Here is a 17,455-nt window from a genome sequence, read left to right as displayed (position 1 = left end):
TTACCAGTAGGAGGAGGGAAGGGGGAGAGGCAAGATAGGGGTTGGGGAGTAAGAGGTATATAATAACTAAAAGGTATAAAATAAGCTATAAGGGGAGTTCCCCTCATGGCGCAGTGGAAACGAATCCAACTAGGAACCATGAGGTTGTGAGTTGGATCCCTAGCCTCCCTCAGTGGGTTGAGAATCCGGCACTGAAGACGAGGCTCGGATCTGGTGTTGCTGTGGCTGTGGCATAGGGTGATGGCTACAGCTCCACTTGTACCCCTAGCCTGGGAACCTTCGTATGAAGCAGGTGCAGCCCTAAAAAGATTACTACTACTAGTACTACTACTACTACTAACAACAACAACAACAACAACCACCACCTAAAAGAACACTGAAAATATCATGAGAAAAGTTTATGTATCTTTTTGCCTATCTATCTATTTATACAACAAATAGTTACTCAGTCCCACTATGGAAAGCTCTAATCACAAGAATTTTCCAGTCTAGTTGAAGAGGAAGACAAAAACTTAAAAACTATTGAGATATAATATCATAGCAAATAAAATAATACAGCATTCTGGAACCACTGAAAAGAAATGAATAGTATTGGGGGAAAAAAAGCATAAAAAGATATGTTGGAAATGATAATTACTAATTGATATTGATACAGAAGAATAAACAACTTATATGTATTATCATTGATTTCAATTTAATAAAACGTAGGTATGAAAGGCCAACTTCTTTGGGAAGTAATTCCTAAACCTGATAAATAAAACTGGGAGCTTTTGGAAAATACAGATTTTTTTCCCCCCAGCAGTACAAATCCTCATTTAGAGGACATGGGCTGTAGCGACATGGGATGTAGCTTGGGGATAAGCCTTAAGCCTTATTAAAGCCTTATCATGAAGGCTTTAATGAGCCAGACAAAATTTCCGACCTTTAACGACTATTTTGGAACTAAGTGCACATATTACCTTAAAATACAAGATGAGAATTGTTATTAAAAAGTTATACTAGGAGTTCCAGTTGTGGCACAGAGGAAATGAATCTGACTAGTAACCATGAGGATGTGGCTTCGACCCCAGGACTCACTCAGTGATTCAGAGAATCCAGCATTGCCATGAGCTGCAGTATAGGTCAAAGACGAGGTTTGGATGTGGCATTCATTGCTGTGGCTGTGGCAAGGCCAATTCAATCCCTGGCCTGGGAACCTCCATATGCTGCAGGTGCATCCCTTAAAAAAAAAAAAAAAAAAAGTTACACCAAAAATCTGCGATGGATTTCGATATAAATATGGAATACTGCATCTACTTTAGAAGAGATTAACTGTCATCACTGCAATAAAATGTTTCTGTCATTTATTATGTGAATATAAAACAACATATTAAACAGAAGTATGAAAAATTCTTACCTAAATTGGCATACATTACAAACAGATTGAAATATTGCTGTAAATGACGGCCATGCTCTGAAACTTCCCTTCTCAGAAGATTTAATACTGCTCTTAGTAAGTGATCACTCAAGCTTAAGTGATCACATGCCTGTGAAGTGTAATTTATTATTTTATCAGCAACAAGATAATCAAACAGAATAGTTCTATTTGCATTAAAAAAGTATGCTCACATAAATGATTATTAGGCAGAAATACTGGGTAGCAAATTAGTAGATATATTTGCTTTTTGAGACAGGAAATAAAGAGCTGCAGTACATTTCATAGCAGATGCTTTATACTGTTTTAACAATTAAATAATAAGAATAGAATAAAAAAAGCTTTTTCTGCTGAAAACATTAGTCAGTGAAAGATTCAGCAATTTTAACGTTAAACCTTCACTGAAAATAGTGAATTTGAGGACTTAGTACATGAGTGTTCAAATAAAGACTGAATAAATAAAAGACATTTTCCTTATTTAAAGTGCTCAATACATTACTGCAGAACAATTTTAATGAACTCAAAAATGCATGCATACATTCATATATAGTATATATCAAACAAACACACATTTTTACTGATCTGACCAGGCAGGAAATAAAACTTACATGTAAATATTTCAGAATTAGAGAAAAATTTTCAGTTACCTGACCAGAAGGTCCTGGAGATGTGAAAGATGAAGGACAAGGCCCATCTTGCAAAGAAAAATGTGCAATAAATACTATAAGTTTTGCAAAAGCACCCCTCACTTCTGCACTAGGGCACTCCAGAAGATATTCAGAGAAACGATTTGAAACATTGAAAAGGACATTATGAGCAAACCAAAAACGTACATTCTTGCTGTGACGAAGTAGAATGCACAGTGCATCATACCTAAAACAGAAAAATATATGACTTTTCATTTATGTGCTTTCAATATGATTGCTACAGTGGGTCAACAGGTTTTTGTGAACCAAAAAGAGAAGAGATCTATCAGTCCTGTGACTTGATCTAGTCTCACAGGCAAAGTCAATTAAATGAGAACTGTGTATATAGGTGGATACAAATTAATAACCCTGACAGTGGTATCTCCTTTACATCTACTCTGAGAAATGCTTAGAAAAGTTGTTAGATCAAGGTACTGAAATGTCCTCCATATAGGTGCTATAGACTTAAGACTATAATCATGTAAAAACTTTCTACATTTTAAAAGGTATGACAGAATTCCAATAAGTAAAGATAAAGACCTAAGCAAATGGAAACAAGAGCTGGAATTTGAACAGTAAAAGGCACCTTAAAATCAAGTACATTTTGGAGTTCCCACTGTGGCACAGTGGAAGCTAAGCAGCGAGGAGGCTATGGCTTGGATCCCTGGCCTCACTCAGTGGGCTGGGAATGCAATGTTGCCATGAGCTGTGGTTTAGCGATCAGACGCAGCTCAGATCCTGAGTTGCTGTGGCAGCTCCCAGTAGAGCCCAAGCCTGGAACTTCAGTATGCTGCAGGTGTGGTCCTAAATAAAGAAAACAAACCAAACCAAAACAAAACAAAAACACCCTTTTTTTGGCTGAATCCTGGGAATGTGTAAGTTTCCAGAGCAGGGATTCAACCTTCACCACAGTAATAACAATGCCAGACTCCCAAATGCTGTGCTACCAGGGAACTCCTAAAATTAAGCATTTTTAATAAAACTTCCCTCAATACAATTACCAACATTTTTATCCCATATTTAAAATCTGAACTAAGAGTTCCACAATTAGGGGAAAATCGTATCATAGTGACCCACAAAGAAAGCACAAAGTAAATAAAATTCAAAGCCATGTACCAATCACTGGCAGGGCCACGGACTATTTTCTTGGTGTGAAATCCAGTGGTAAAGAGGAACCTAGCTGCAAGCTGAACGCTAATCATAGTGATTTCTTCTGCTTCAGGCAACAAGTGATCTTGTCCTTAAATAAAAAGCACACAATCAAACAAATTTTTGGTATGTGTTTAAATAAATGCTACATGTTTAAAAAAAATCTTCGCTAAAAGTAATGTTTAGTGCTTATCTTAGCACTTAATTACTCCATGATTTAAACTAATGCTTAGTCAGGAAAGCTCTCGTAAGTTAAAACTCTTCCATACTTCTAGATAGTGACAGCCACCGTCAAAGGTACAGTCATCGTAAATATTTGGCTTTCAAATAACTGGCACTAAAAACACTGACACAATTTCAAAAAAATGAGTCCAAAACTTTTATGTAAAAAAAGTAAAAGAAAACGGAAGAAAAACCATAAATACATATTGACAGTTAATAAATCCTACAAATGAAATAAAAATTACTTTTTATTAATAAGAACCAAAGTTCCGAAAACTTACCTGGAGCAGGGCTTAAGTAAATACTATTACACGTAAGCAGTTTTTTCACAAATTGAAAATATTCTAAACTGTACTGCATTCGGTTATGCATGAATTGCACATTTTTTTTCCGCACACTTCTCTCAATGGTTGGTGACATAATCTGATGGGGTTTTGTGATAGTTAGGTCTGATATATATCTGATCATCTCATCATCTTGGTCTATTGTGTCTAATCGTTCATAAAAGAGTATATAAGCATTCCACCACCTTTTCTGTCGCCTGTATGACATGCGTTTCATCATATGATCAAATACTTCTCCCATGTACTCTCCACCAAAACACTGATTTTTCATTTCTTCATCATCATCCATTTTACACTCTGTTACATCTCCATCATCAAATTTATACCAGCGATTTCTCTCACCATCTCTACCATTCCTTTGAATGATGTAGGAATAATAATGTCCACCACTTGCTTGACCACTGTGTACAAGCACCCCTACAAGTCTGTATTTTGTGCTTCCTGCTGTCTCAATTTCAGATTGCTCATTCTGTTGTAACAACTGACTCTCTGGATTTACATTATCTCCTTCCAGCTTTGCAACCCCTGGTACTGTGTAAGGTTCCATGTCCAGCTCTCGAGGAAATTCAAAGTAATCATTGAATTTAATTGCACATTCTCTTTCCCAGTCATAGTCAAATCTTTTCAATTGGATAGCAAGAACAGGAGGCAATTTTTTAATTAGCAATCGCTTTACTGTATCAACCTAAAATAAATAGTAAATATAAGTAAATGTTCTTTTATGATCCAAATAAAACAAAAATTTTAATACTTAAAACTTTATGATCATCTAAGTTTCTTTACAAACAAACAGAAAAATGATAGTGAACAAAATCAAGGTCATTCTGTCACTATCAACTTTTTTAAAATATTTACACCAAGCTTAAAAATATGTAACCATCACTCATTTGTTGCAAACAGCAAAAATTAGTGATATAAAAACTAATGACTATTTGGGGTTCCATGCTACCACTAACTTATGTTAATTTTTTGATGTTTACTTTTAAGCTAATAAGTAGAGTATGTTTGAGCAAACTAAAGAAGTATTTTTAAGTAATTATATGCTAAGATATACAGCACTTACTGACAGATCCAAGCCTTCTGAAAAAGTGCTATCAAAAGTGTTTTAAAATATATAGACAAAAAAAAAGTAAAACATTAAAAAGGAAAAAAAACAAAACCTCAAACAAAGCAAGAATGTATGCATCAAAAGCGTAAAGTTTTAAAAGCAACTACCCAAGAAAAACTGTATCAGACCTACGGGTAGCAAACAGCACAGCTTTAGAGGCCAAAATCAAAATGATATTTAAAGTCAAAACAATGCAGGTATCTTGGAGATGAGAGGATACAGCAACTCCAGAAAAAATTTACTATTTATCATTGTATAATTTCATCCCAGGAGTTCCCACTGCAGCTCAGCGGTTAGTGAATCCGACTAGCACCCATGAGGTTCAATGTCTGGCCTCATTCAGTGGGTTGACGATCCAGTGTTGCCATGAGCTGTGGTATATTACTGATGCTGCATGGATTCCACACTTTTATGGCTGTAGTGTAGGCCTGTGGCTACAGTTCTGATTAGACCCCTAGCCTGGGAACCTCCATATGCCATGGGTATAGCCCTAAAAAGACCAAAAACAAACCAAAAAATTATCCCACAAACTGTTTCAGTAACAACAAAGAGTATTAGTTGGTGAAGTCCAAAAATCGTATCTGGTCTTAAGAAATGCAAATAGTTCTGAAAGTCTGATGTAACCAAATAAAACTAGCACACAGTATGTCTAAAGCTGTAAAGTATATCTAAAGCTCACAGTAGTTATAAGCCAAAGTTAAGAAAAAGGGAAAACATTTTCTGTTATCTCTTCAGGTTTTAGGAATGTGTTTCAGTGCAGAAATGTAAAGTAACTTGTGCATCTTGTAAACCACAAGACAAAAAATGGTATCAAGTTATGCTGACTTCTAAAATTAATCACTGAGGGAGTTCCTGTTGTGGTTCAGGGAGTTAAGGACCTGATGTTGTCTCTGTGAGGATGAACACAGGTGGATTCAATCCCTAGCCTGGCTCATTGTGTTAAAAATCTGGTGTTGCTGTGGTATAGGCTGGCAGCTGCGGTTCTGATTTGATCCTTAGCCCAGGAATTTCCATATGCTGCGGGAATGGCCATAAAAAGAAAAGTTAATCACCGGAGTTCCCATTGTGGTGCAGTGGAAACAAATCTGACCAGTAGACACAAGGATGTGGGTTCAACACCTGACCTTGCTCACTGCATCGGAGATCTGGCATTGCTGTGAGCTGTGGTGTAGGTGGGAGACATGGCTTGGATTCTAAGTTGCTGTTGCTGTGGTGTAGACAGGCAGCGGCACCTCCAATTCTACCTCTAGCCTAAGAACTTCCATATGCCTCGGAGCGGCCCTAAAAAGCAAAAAAAAAAAAAAAAAAAAAAAAGAAAGAAAAGAAAGGAAAAAAAAAGAAAAAGTTAATCACCAAATTCAAAGAATTTTTCCAGGTTCATTATTATTTTCTTTCAGTATTGTTTCCCTGACAACTCTTTAAATCAGTTATCACCTTGACTCCCTCCCTATAGCACTGTAGCAAAGCAGAAGTAAATGTTAAGGTTAAAAACAAACAACTTTGAAGTTTTCCAGTTCTATCAATGCATCCCCCTATGCATTAACAAACAATACATACCTTTTTATCACATTTTTCACAACGGTATGCATTTGCACCTTCCAATAAATCTCCTTTGATATACTGTTCCAAAGAATCAAGAAGGTTTTGGTGATTTCTGATATCTACATTCAGAGTTGTAAAAGATTCTTCACACTCGTATCTAAAGATGTAATTTAAGAAACAGCAAAGGGATTATTACCTAGGTAGCTAAATATTAGCTTGAGTTGTGAACTTGGCAAATAACACATTTGCAGTATGTACGTCAAATGCATTAGCCATAGAATGTTGCTCATAAACAATACGTATCTTTCCCTGACCATTTGCTTTGTCCTGGACAATGTATTAGATTCCATACCCACATTTTTGCTTATCTTCAGCTTTAGAAAAAACCTGCTAGACATATGCATCTATCCCTATTTTACAGATATGGCGACTGCAGGAGAGTGATAGTGAGGACGTGACAAAATACTAATTACACTATAGCTTAGAAGGTAGAGATGAAGCTTGTCTGGACTCGTGGCTTAGTTCTTTATATTCTTTCAGTATACCTATACTATTTAAGTATTAACAATTCGTGGAAGGAGTCCCCATTGCGGCTCAATGGTTAACGAATCTGATTAGGAACCATGAGGCTATGGGTTCGATCCCTGACCTCGCTCAGTGGGTTAAGGATCTGGCATTGCCATGAGCTATGGTATAGGTCGCAGATGCGGCTCGGACCCCAAGCTGCTGTGGCGTAGGCCAGCAGCTACAGCTCTAATTAGACCCCTAGCCTGGAAACCTCCATATGCCGCAGGTGCGGCCCTAAAAAGACACACCCCCACCCACACACCCCCACACCCAAAACACAATTCATGGAAAGAGAAAGGTAAAGACTCATCAAATTGAGAAAAAGTCTATTCATGAACGGATTTTTTTTTTTTTTTTTTTTTTTTTTTGCTTTTTAGGGGCGTACCCGTGGCATATGGGAGTTCCCAGGCCAGGTGTCAAATCAGAGCTACACTTGCCTGCCTACACCACAGCCACAACAATGCAGGAACCGAGCTGTATCTGCAATCTATACCACAGCTCGTAGCAACACCAGATCCTTAACCCACTGATCGAGGTCAAAGATTGAACCTGTAGTCTCTTGGTTCTTAGTTGGACTCATTTTGCTGAGCCATGACAGGAACTCCATGAGCTGAATTTTTAAATGTTCCTCTACTTGTGTGGTACAAAATACCAACAAATATTTATGGCACTTAGATGCCAAGTTCCAACACATGCACAAGTTCAAACATCCAACAAACCTGTACATCTCTCTATTCTACAGAGTCATAAAATTTAGTAGAGAGAGTAGATAACATAGGATGGAGTCAGTCATTTAGACTGTGATGATGTTTTTGGAAAAGGGGCTTTCAGGAATTCCTTTTTTCCTCCGTCCCTCCCTCCTTCCTTCCCTACCTCTCTCTCTTTTTCTTTTTTGTTTTTTTTTTTATTTTTTTAGGGCTGCATATGGAGGTTTCCAGGGTAGTGGTCCAATTGGAGCTGTAGCTGCTGGCCTAAGCCACAGCCATAGCAACTTGGGATCTGAGCCGTGTCTGCGACCTACACGACAGCTTACTGTAACGGTGCACCCTTAACTCACTGAGCGAGGCCAAGGACTGATGGGTACTGTCCTCATGGGTACTAATTAGATACATTAACCACCGAGCCACGACGGGAACACCAGAAATTTCTGATGACACCCTTAGAAACTCAGAAAATAGGACATAGAGTATACATTCTCAAACATTAAATCTACTGATCAACATATTAAGAGTGCCCACCACACATAAAGCACAGGGGATATTATGTCTTACAGTCCTTCATACTTGGAAATTTGTAATTCAGATAGAGGGGAAAAAAAAAGCAAGTACACAAATGGAAGTATTTATGAATTGCTTATTACACATTTCCACTGTGATAGGAAACTATCGGCAGAAGAAAAAAGTCTTAGAGGATGAAATGATGTTAACAGTTTCTCCTGCAGTATAGGACATTCTAAAACAAACCAGTACTCAAAAATATTAAAAAAATGTGGGACTCTTACATACTCCTAAACTGTCTTTTAATTAGACATTTCAAATAAAATTAATAAGACTAATTTTGTTGGAATATATACTTCATTTGCCAATGAATATCTTCATTTGCCAGAGCAAAAGAATTATGAATAATTTTGACAACTAAATAAAAAACTAAGGACTGATAGGAACAGGTGACAGAGAATTCACTCACACCAAAATAATATTTACAGAATAAAAGAATGGCTTTCAGAAAATACTACCCTATTTTGATAATTTGAGTGAGAAAGAATTTTGTATTATAGGAAGGCATACTAAGTCAATTACTATTTTAATTATAATATACCAGGTAAATATCTTATGGTAACTACAGTTTTATCAAGAATGCCATTTGATTTCTTAGGATATGACAAAACATACAAATGTAAAGAGAAAATAATGAGACACTGAGTAAAATTACAGAAAATAAATGTTACTTAAACCCCTGTTCCGCAAAACAGTAGGGTGTAACGAAGTGTAATAATTGTCTCTGCTTTCATATGTAAGTACCAGTGAAAATGTTATTTATACTACGGAAAAAATAAAGAAATATTAAGTACGTATTAAAAACGTTACGGAGTTCCCATGGTGGCGCAGCGGAAACAACTCTAGCAGGTTCAATCCCTGGGGATCCAGCATTGCCGTGGGCTGTGGTGTAGGTCGAAGATGCGTCTCGGATCTGTTGCTGTGCCATAGGCCACCAGGCTGCAGCTCTGATGAGACCCTTAGCCTGGGAATCTCCATATACTTCGGGTGCGGCCCTAAAAGGACTAAAAGACCAAAAAATAAAATAAAAATAAAAACGTTAACTAGTACTTACCTATGTGGGCAGCCTTGGCAAATCTTCTGATCAGCAAAGGACCCTCCCAAGACTTGGCTTAGAACAGCTGGATGTCCTAAAGCTTTCAAAGCTTCGTCTAAACTATCCACCAAAGAATTAAAAAACTCTAAGGCGTCGTGTTGTTCACGTAGATTAACAGGTTCACCCCAAAGCCTAAGAGAAAAACAGAAAAAGTGATATTCTCCATCCTCAGAATGTATGTATTTTTTTCTTAAAATAAAAACAACAATGAGATTAGAAATACAGGTTGACGCTGTGTTCCTTTACATGGAAAAGGGAAGTAAACCAATGCATATTACGTATTGGATGGAAAAAGGAATAGAAGTGAAGCTTACGGTAAAATAGGTACTCCAGTGTTGAATGGCAGGTGTTAAGAACTATGTCTGTTTTGGAGTTCCCCTTGTGGCTCAGTGGTTAACGAACCCAACTAGTATCCACAAGGACACGGGTTTGATCCCTGGCCTTGCTCAGCAAGTTAAGGATCCTGTGTTGCCTTGAGTTGTGGTGTAGGCTGCAGATTCAGCTTGGATCTGGCATTGCTGTGGCTGCGGAGTAGGCCGGCAGCTATAGTTCCGATTCACCTTCCAGCCTGGGAACCTCCATGTGCCATGGGTGCGGCCCTAAAAAGACAAAAGACAAAAAATTTGTGTTTGCTTTATAAAACACTATATTCATGAATTCTGGATTCAGGTAAAAAAACTAAAAATACGTTAGTGCTATATTGAATTTAGGTATATAATTCACATAATTAATTCCATTATCTCATCAAGATGAGAAGGAAAACAATCATATATGGATATTATAATGACTACTTTCATTTAATTCTGCTTAAATCTGGGGTTACTACACTGTGAAATTCATAGCTATTTATCCATAACTAAAGCAATTTTTCCAAGTGAAAAGAGAAGATTTCCTCTATTCTAGAGTTAATGTATATTTTGCAATGTGAATGGATTTAAAACATAAGCCAACCAATCTTGAGAAAACAAAATACTGTGTGCACACAAAATGAAAACCGAGGCTGTGAAAACCCAGGTCATTCAGGAAGATCTCAAACAACATCCAATTTAATATTTATAGAATAATGTACATAAGAGAACAGAAACAGATTCAACTTTAGCAAAAGACAAGGCAAAACCTTTTTTTTTTTTTCCCCTTTTCTTTTTGGCTGCAATTCAGACTTAAGCCACAGCTGCAGCAACACCTTAACCCAGTGTGTAAGGTGGGGACTGAACCTGTGTCCCACCACTCCCAAGACACTCCCATTTGCCACAGAAGGAACTCAGAGACAAGGCCAAATATTAAACCTGCTGAGAAAGGTTACTTTCTTCTGTGTATGGGGGTATGCTTTAAACAATTTAAAAAATTGGCTGCTAATTTTAAAAAATTACTTTTAAATTCACACATAGTAACACTCAATCTTCCTGAAGCACAGTTTATGATCTTTACCAAATACAAGCTGTTGTGTAACAACCACCACTAGCAAGATACCAAACCATACCTCAATCCCTCACCAAATTTTCTTTCTTTTTTTTAGGGTTGCACATACAGGCTAGGGGTTGAATCAGAGCTACAGCTGCTGGTCTATTACAGAGCCACAGCAATGCCAGGTTCAGGCCACCTCTGAGACCTACATCACAGTTTGAGGCAATGCCACTGAGCAGGTCCAGGAAATGAATCCAAATCCTAGTCAGGTTCATTTCGACTGAGCCACAACGAAAATTCCATTCCCCAAGTTTTCTAGTGCCACCGTTCTAATACAATACCTATTTCCTTGAATCGACTTTTTAAGTGTTACAGTTCCCTAATTATTCTGTTTCAAAGTCACCCAAAGTGTACATGCTAGTCAGTATTTCACAGTGTCACTATTTTTTTTTTTTTACCAATCTAATTGATGTATGTACAGTGGTATTTCATTGCATGCTTTCATTCACTTCCAATTTAGAAACACTGCATTTAAATTGCTTTTCTTATAGAAGGCATATAAATTAGTTCTATTTATCTTATCTGACAAACGGTCTTTTAACTGGATCGCTTTACATCTTATGTTAGTGCTATATTGAATTTAGGTGTATAATTCACATAATTCCATTATCTTATCCTTTGTTTCCTGACCCTTTCTGAATTATTTAAATATGTATTGATATTATATTTCAATGCATCTAGTGGTGTTTTGCTATGTATCTCTTCGTATTTATTTTAATGTAATAACTCTAAGCTATTACTCAGATCATTCTTAACTTGCCATGCAGAGTTATTTTCTAATTCAACTAACTCACAAAAGCCTCATAGCCAAATAATGGCCTTTACATTTCTCTCTTTATAATTAATAAACGTATTATAATAACACACACTAAATGATCTCTCTATGGCTATTTTGCTTTTGATATTTAGTTAGTTAGTTAGTTATTGATTTCTTTTTTCCAGGACTATACCAGCAGCACATGGAAGTCCCCTGGCTAAGGTTTGAATTGGAGCCTTGGCCGCTGGCCTACACCACAGCAACAGCAATGCCAGATCTGGCCTGCATTCATGACCTATGCTGGATCCTTTCACCCACTGAAGGAGGCCAGGGATCAAACGCATATCCTCACGGACACTAGTCAAATTCTTAACCTGCTAAGCCACAATGGGAACTCTTGCTTTCAATATCTAAACAAATTTAAAGAAATCAGAGAAGAGTGTTATAAATATCCAGTATTTCGCATTTGTTTCTCTGCTTTTATTCTTGAAATTCCAAGTTTTCCCTAATCAGAACTATGTTTAGAATTTCTTTTAAAGCAGATTTGATTGTGAATAAATTCTTTCCAAATTTCCCTTTATTTGAAAATGTACTTAGGGAATTTCCCTGTCCCTTCAGAGAATATTTTTATTAGATAAAGAATACTGAGTTCGGAGTTCCCTTTGTCGCTCAGCGGTTAACAATCTCAACTACAATCCATGAGGATGTGGGTTCAATCCCTGGCCTTGCTCAGTGGTGAAAGATCCAGCATTGCCGTGAACTGTGGTGTATGTCAGACCATCGCTCAGATCCCGGGTTGCTGTGGCTGTGGTGTTGGGTGGCAGCTGCAGCTCCAATTCAACCCCTAGCCTGCGAACCTCCGTAAGCCTAGGGTGCGCCCCTAAAACAAAGAAACAAACAAAAACAAACAAACAAAAGGACACCGAGTTCTTTATTTTTCCCTTTGTTTCCCATGTCTTTGTTATCTGCTCAAGGAAATCACTACCAAATCCAATATCATGAAGCTTTTCTTCTTTGTTTTCTTCTAAAAGTCCTATCATTTACCGTTTAGGTTTTTGGTCTATTTGGTAAGATGGAAAGACCGAAACCTTTGTTCTAAGATCAGGAATACGGGCAAGGATGCCTGTTTTTCACATCAATATAGCTGGCAAAAAAAAAAAAAAGAAAGAAAGGCATCCAAACTGGAAATTCTAAAAATCCAACAAAAAAACCCTGCTAGAATTCAGTAAATTCAACAGAGTTGCAAGATCCAAAAATCAACACCTAAAAATCAAGTATGGAAGGGTTATTATTAATGCATACAGAGTTTCAGTTTAGGAAGATGAAAAGTTTTGAAGGTGGATGATGACATACAAAATGCCAATGTTACTGAACTATATACCAGCAAAAATTTAAACAGTATACTAACTTCTGTGTTATATACATTTCACCATGAAAAAATTTCAGTAAGCTGGAGTAAAAACCTGAAGAAGAAAAAATAGGCAAAAAGGACTTCATCAAAATATAAAATTTTTCTGCATCAAAAGATACTACTAAGAAGGAGCTCCAGTTGTGGCTCAGTGCTAATAACTAATATCCATGAGAACATAGGTTCGATCCCTGGCATTGCTCAGTGGGTTAAAGATCTGGCGCTGGAGCTCCCATCATGGATCAGTGGAAACAAATAAGACTAGTATGCATGAGGTTGCAGTTTGACCCCTGGCCTTGCCCCCCAGTGGGTTAAGGACTGGGCATTGCCATGAGCTGTGGTATAGGTTGCAGACTCAGCCCAGATCCTGCTGTTGCTGTGGCTGTGGCATAGGCCAGGAAGCTGTAGCTCTGATTTGACCCCACATGCCATGGGTGCACACACACACCCAAACATAAAGCACAAATGGCCAATGGCCACTAGGTACATGAAAATGAGGCAGAATAATAACTCAGATAGTGGAGGAGCACACGCTTTGAAGCATTCTTAGCTATGGCTATTGATTAACGTTTTATGGCATAAGGGCTCCAGAGAGTAACATCCCCATTGGGCTTGTTTACTACAGGGAGATGGACATTAATCTCTAACCCACTCCTCAACTGATACAAAAGCAATGAAAGGAATGGTGACTCTCTCTCAGTCTAAGGGAAGAGAAGGGAAAAGAAACCATAAAATTTCCATCCCTAAGACCCCTATTGGACAAGGACTGATATAGGTAACTGGGCAAGGCCAGTGGGAGAAAACCACATCTTTCTGGAACCTGCACTGGTAACCCCATCTTTAAGGTATAAAAACCCCTATAAGACAATAGAAAGGAGGGCCATCCTGGGAACTGTTTGCTTTCCCGTAATAAAGACTTTGCTTGCTTGCTGCCTGTGTGTTCTCAAAGTCCGTTCACTGGCTTCGTGAACAAGAACACAGATTCCAACAACAACTTTCTGACATCAAAAAGATGCTCTGCACTGAAACACAGCAGAGCCCTTTGGAGCCTTTGGACACAAATCCTTTCTCTGTCCCCCATTTCTTTCTCTTGTCTTTTTAGGGCCAGACCCATCGCATATGGAAGCCCTCAGGTCAAATTGGAGCTGTAACCGCCGGGCTATGCTACAGCAATGCCATATCCAAGCCATGTCTGGATCTACACCACAGCTCATGGCAACACCAGATCCTTTAACTCACTGAGCAAGGCCAGGGATTGGAACCTGAATCCTCTTGGGTTCACTACCACTGAGCCATGATGGAACTCCCCCACTTCCCGTCTGTAGGACATGGGCCTCCTTCAGCCTCCATGACCTTCTCCGAGTTCCCAGGGGCAGGTTCAGACAGGTGCTGGTCAGGGAAGGGAGGGGAGGCAGAGACCAGGGAGGAGCCGTCAAGACACAACAGCACCGCCTTGGGGCAGGTTCTGGTTCCCTCTCAAAGAATACACATAATGATGTCTTTGAGCTTTTCTGCAGAATTATAACCCGCAACAAACGGAAGTTGTTAAGTACGTGAAGATTTATTTTTTGTAGGACCACAAGAACCAGTCCCAGGCTCTGAAGAATGAAAGCTTACATCTACCCTGACCCTTATTTGTTGCCCTATTTTCCAGCCCCCAAGGGAGGGCAGAGTTATTTAGGGCATTAGCCTGTTGTGACCTCCTTTGCCAAAGAAAGCAATAAAATTTTTTTTTCTCCTTCACCCAAAACTCTGTCTCCATGCTTCTATTTGGCACCAGTGAACAGAGGCCACTGGTGCATTTGAAAAAAATGCTGCTAGTCATTATGGAAACAGAAATTAAAACCAAAGTGATTTTACCACGCTACCTCTACTAGAAGGTCTACATTAAAGAAGCAAAACAAAAACCAAACCCAAAACAACGCAAAAGTCCTACATGACCACCACCAAAACAACACAAACCCCCAAACGCCATATATACTGGCATGGATTTGAAAAACCGCAACCCTCTTATTTTGGTGGTGAGAAAGTAAGATGTTACAATGGAATGTTTAAGCTTACAGAGTTAGCCTATTACCCAGCAACTGCAATCCTAAATATATACTAAAAGAAATAAAAACTTAAATCCATACAAAAACTTAACACGAGTGTTCGCTGAAGCACTATTCACAATGACTAAAAGGTAGAAGCCATTCAAAGGTTCATCAATTGCTAAGCAAATAACCCAAAACATGGTGTACCTACGCAAAACGGAGTATCAATTCGGCCATGAGATGAAGTGATGAGAATATTCGGGAACCAGACAGTGGGATGATGATACTCGTGACAGTACAAACATTTTAAATATACTTAAGAGCCACTACTTTTAAATGGTTACATTGGTGAATTCTGTTACATAAACCTTGCCAAAAAAACCCACAAAGCAAAAACCCCCCACACATTATGAGCACAATGTGTGTCTAGATTATAGGTTAATACCAAAGTGCTTGATAAACTGAGCTTCTCCCTAACATAGAAAGAGTAACTGTGAAGACAAAAATCATAAATATAAACTTACTGTAATTTATTTATTTATTTTGTCTTTCTCTCATTTTTCAGGGCTGCACCCACAGCATATGGAGGTTCTCAGGCTAGGGGTCCAATCAGAGCTGTGGCCGCCAGCCTACGCCAGAGCCACAGCAACACGGGATCTGAGCTGCATCTGCAACCTACACCAGAGCTCACGGCAACGACGTATCCTTGAACCCACTGAGTGAGGCCAGGGATCAGACCTGTGTCCTCATGGATGCCAGCCAAGTTTGTTAACGCTGAGCCATGAAGGGAATTCCCAAACTTACTGTAATTTAGAACATTTAAATTCAATCACAGTGGCGTTCCTGTTGTGGTTCAGCAGTTAAGGAATGTGATTAGTGTCCATGAGGATGAAGGCCTTGCTCAGTGGGTTAAGGCTCCCGCATTGCCACGAACTGTGGTGTAGGTTGCAGACACAGCTTGGATTCTGTGTCGCTGTAGCTGCGGTATAAGCTGGCAGCTACAACTCCAATTTGACCCCTAGCCTGGGAACATCCATGTGCCACAGGTGCAGCCTTGAAAAGCAAAAAAAAAAAAAAAAAAAAAGAAAAAAGAAAAGACAATCACAGGAATTTTTTATTTTAATAAGAAAAACGATACACATTTACAGATCTAGCTATACCTAGAGGCAGAAATATGCATGCATGTTATGTTTTGATATGTAATTATAATTACATAGAAATGAACACACAAAAATAACTGAGTATACGATGTTTAAGACAAAAGCTCATAATATAGTAATCTGAAATAATGAGGGCAGAAATGTTGACTAGAATACTGAAAAAGGAGTTCCCACTGTGGCTCAGCAGGTTAAGAATCTGACTAGTATCCATGAGGATGCTGGTTTGATTCCTTGCCTCAATCAGTTAACAATCCAGCATTGCCATGAGCTGTAGCAATGACTGCAGCTATGGCTAGGATCAGGTGTAGCTGTCCCTGTGGTGTAGGCCAGCTGATTCATCCCTAGCCCAGGAAATTCCGTATGTTGCAGGTGTGGCCAAAAAAGGGGAAAAAAAAAAAAAAAAAAAAAAAAAAAGAATACTGAAAAAACATATTGAGCCAGAGACAGGATAAGTTAAGAAAAGAAATCTGTACAGTAAAAGGTAGAGACAAGTGCGGTATTTGCCCGCTGATGGAAGTGGAAGAGGAAAGATAACACATGCGGTAGGAAATGTTACATATGCAAATCACCCATGACCTGGGCTGAGAATTTAATTTATAAAATATAGAGTTATATTGAGAGATAATGGGTATCACAGTACTATAAATACATGAGTTTCAAAAGAAGTCTCTATCAAATCTACTTAGGAGGTACTTTGCCGAAAGAATTCTAAACCTCCTATATAGGATTATTCTATACAGTAATGAGAGCTGTGTAATTACAGCAGTAACTGGGCATAACACAAAGTAGGCATTGATAAAATTAGTGTAAGAAACATAATTACACTTTTAAAATCTAAAAATAGGAGTTCCCCTTGTGGCTCAGAGGGGCTAAGAACCTGACTAGTATGCCTGAGGATACAGGTTTGATCTCTGGCCTTACTCAGTGGATTAAGGATCTGGTGTTGCTGCAAGTTACAGCAGAGGATGCAGATGCAGCTTGGATCCCATGTTGTGGCGGTTGTGGGGCAGGCCTGCAGCTGCAGCTCCAGTTTGACCCCTAGCCTAGGAATTTCCATATGCCCCAGGTGTGGCCCTAAGAAGAAAATAAAAATCTAAAAATAGAGTAAATTTTATCAGTCATGTGAGTAGGAAGCTAGTAAACCAATTATTTTATAAAGAAAAATAAAACAGTATCTATACTAGTTTTCACACACACACACACACACACACACACACACACACACACA

The 17,455-nt window shown here is 38.4% G+C and overlaps 1 protein-coding gene across 4 annotated transcripts in view; it reads right to left on the bottom strand.

Annotated features, from left to right (window-relative positions):
- The window catches only part of LOC100625207 (ubiquitin carboxyl-terminal hydrolase 9X), a 176,986-nt gene that overhangs the window by 19,684 nt on the left and 139,847 nt on the right, over positions 1-17,455 (bottom strand). For 2 of the 4 annotated variants that reach the window (XM_021080952.2, XM_003484170.5), the window contains exons 33-38: positions 9,364-9,537; positions 6,481-6,622; positions 3,753-4,500; positions 3,217-3,340; positions 2,062-2,287; positions 1,397-1,526 (exon numbers count right to left, since the gene is read on the bottom strand). In XM_021080952.2, coding sequence (XP_020936611.1) covers positions 1,397-1,526; positions 2,062-2,287; positions 3,217-3,340; positions 3,753-4,500; positions 6,481-6,622; positions 9,364-9,537 — 1,544 coding nt within the window. The remainder of the gene's footprint in view (positions 1-1,396; positions 1,527-2,061; positions 2,288-3,216; positions 3,341-3,752; positions 4,501-6,480; positions 6,623-9,363; positions 9,538-17,455) is intronic. The other 2 variants (XR_014836125.1, XR_014836124.1) reach the window with 1 other exon arrangement.

The sequence above is a fragment of the Sus scrofa genome, chromosome Y, assembly GCF_054392235.1.
Source record: "Sus scrofa isolate SSC_HxYL_T2T_F1_AM1 chromosome Y, Sscrofa_HxYL_maternal_Yorkshire_Landrace_v2.0, whole genome shotgun sequence".
NCBI classification, from domain to species: domain Eukaryota; kingdom Metazoa; phylum Chordata; class Mammalia; order Artiodactyla; family Suidae; genus Sus; species Sus scrofa.
The sequence above is the reverse complement of the archived record's forward strand: the minus strand, read 5'-3'. Positions and strand labels throughout refer to the sequence as shown.